We start from the raw sequence: 237 nt of genomic DNA, 5'->3' as shown, positions 1-237 counted from the left end.
ATGCCAATTTTGGTTCACGTATTGATTTATTTTGCTGTGACTGACAAAATGCTGGGGCAGTATGCTACCTCTCGGCATCTGGTAGAATCCCTATCCCCGGGCATGGCTCCTGGTAGGGGGGGCTCCCGCACGGCACAGCAGCAAGAGTGGCGCTTGTACCACTCATCCAGGCACCCTGTTCCTCACCAGCACGACGTTGGGAGCTCGCACCACAAGCACTATCTTGGCAGACAGGTA

General features: G+C 55.3%; 1 protein-coding gene across 1 annotated transcript in view; it reads left to right on the top strand.

Annotated features, from left to right (window-relative positions):
* Positions 1-237, top strand: part of LOC119592459 (serine/arginine repetitive matrix protein 2-like) — a gene marked incomplete in the record, with an annotated part of 34,461 nt that overhangs the window by 17,114 nt on the left and 17,110 nt on the right. Inside the window, 1 exon segment of the mRNA XM_037941282.1 lies at positions 61-234. Coding sequence (XP_037797210.1) covers positions 61-234 — 174 coding nt within the window.

The sequence above is a fragment of the Penaeus monodon genome, chromosome 30, assembly GCF_015228065.2.
Source record: "Penaeus monodon isolate SGIC_2016 chromosome 30, NSTDA_Pmon_1, whole genome shotgun sequence".
NCBI lineage: Eukaryota > Metazoa > Arthropoda > Malacostraca > Decapoda > Penaeidae > Penaeus > Penaeus monodon.
Note: the sequence above shows the minus strand (reverse complement) of the source record. Positions and strands in the feature narration are given on the sequence as shown.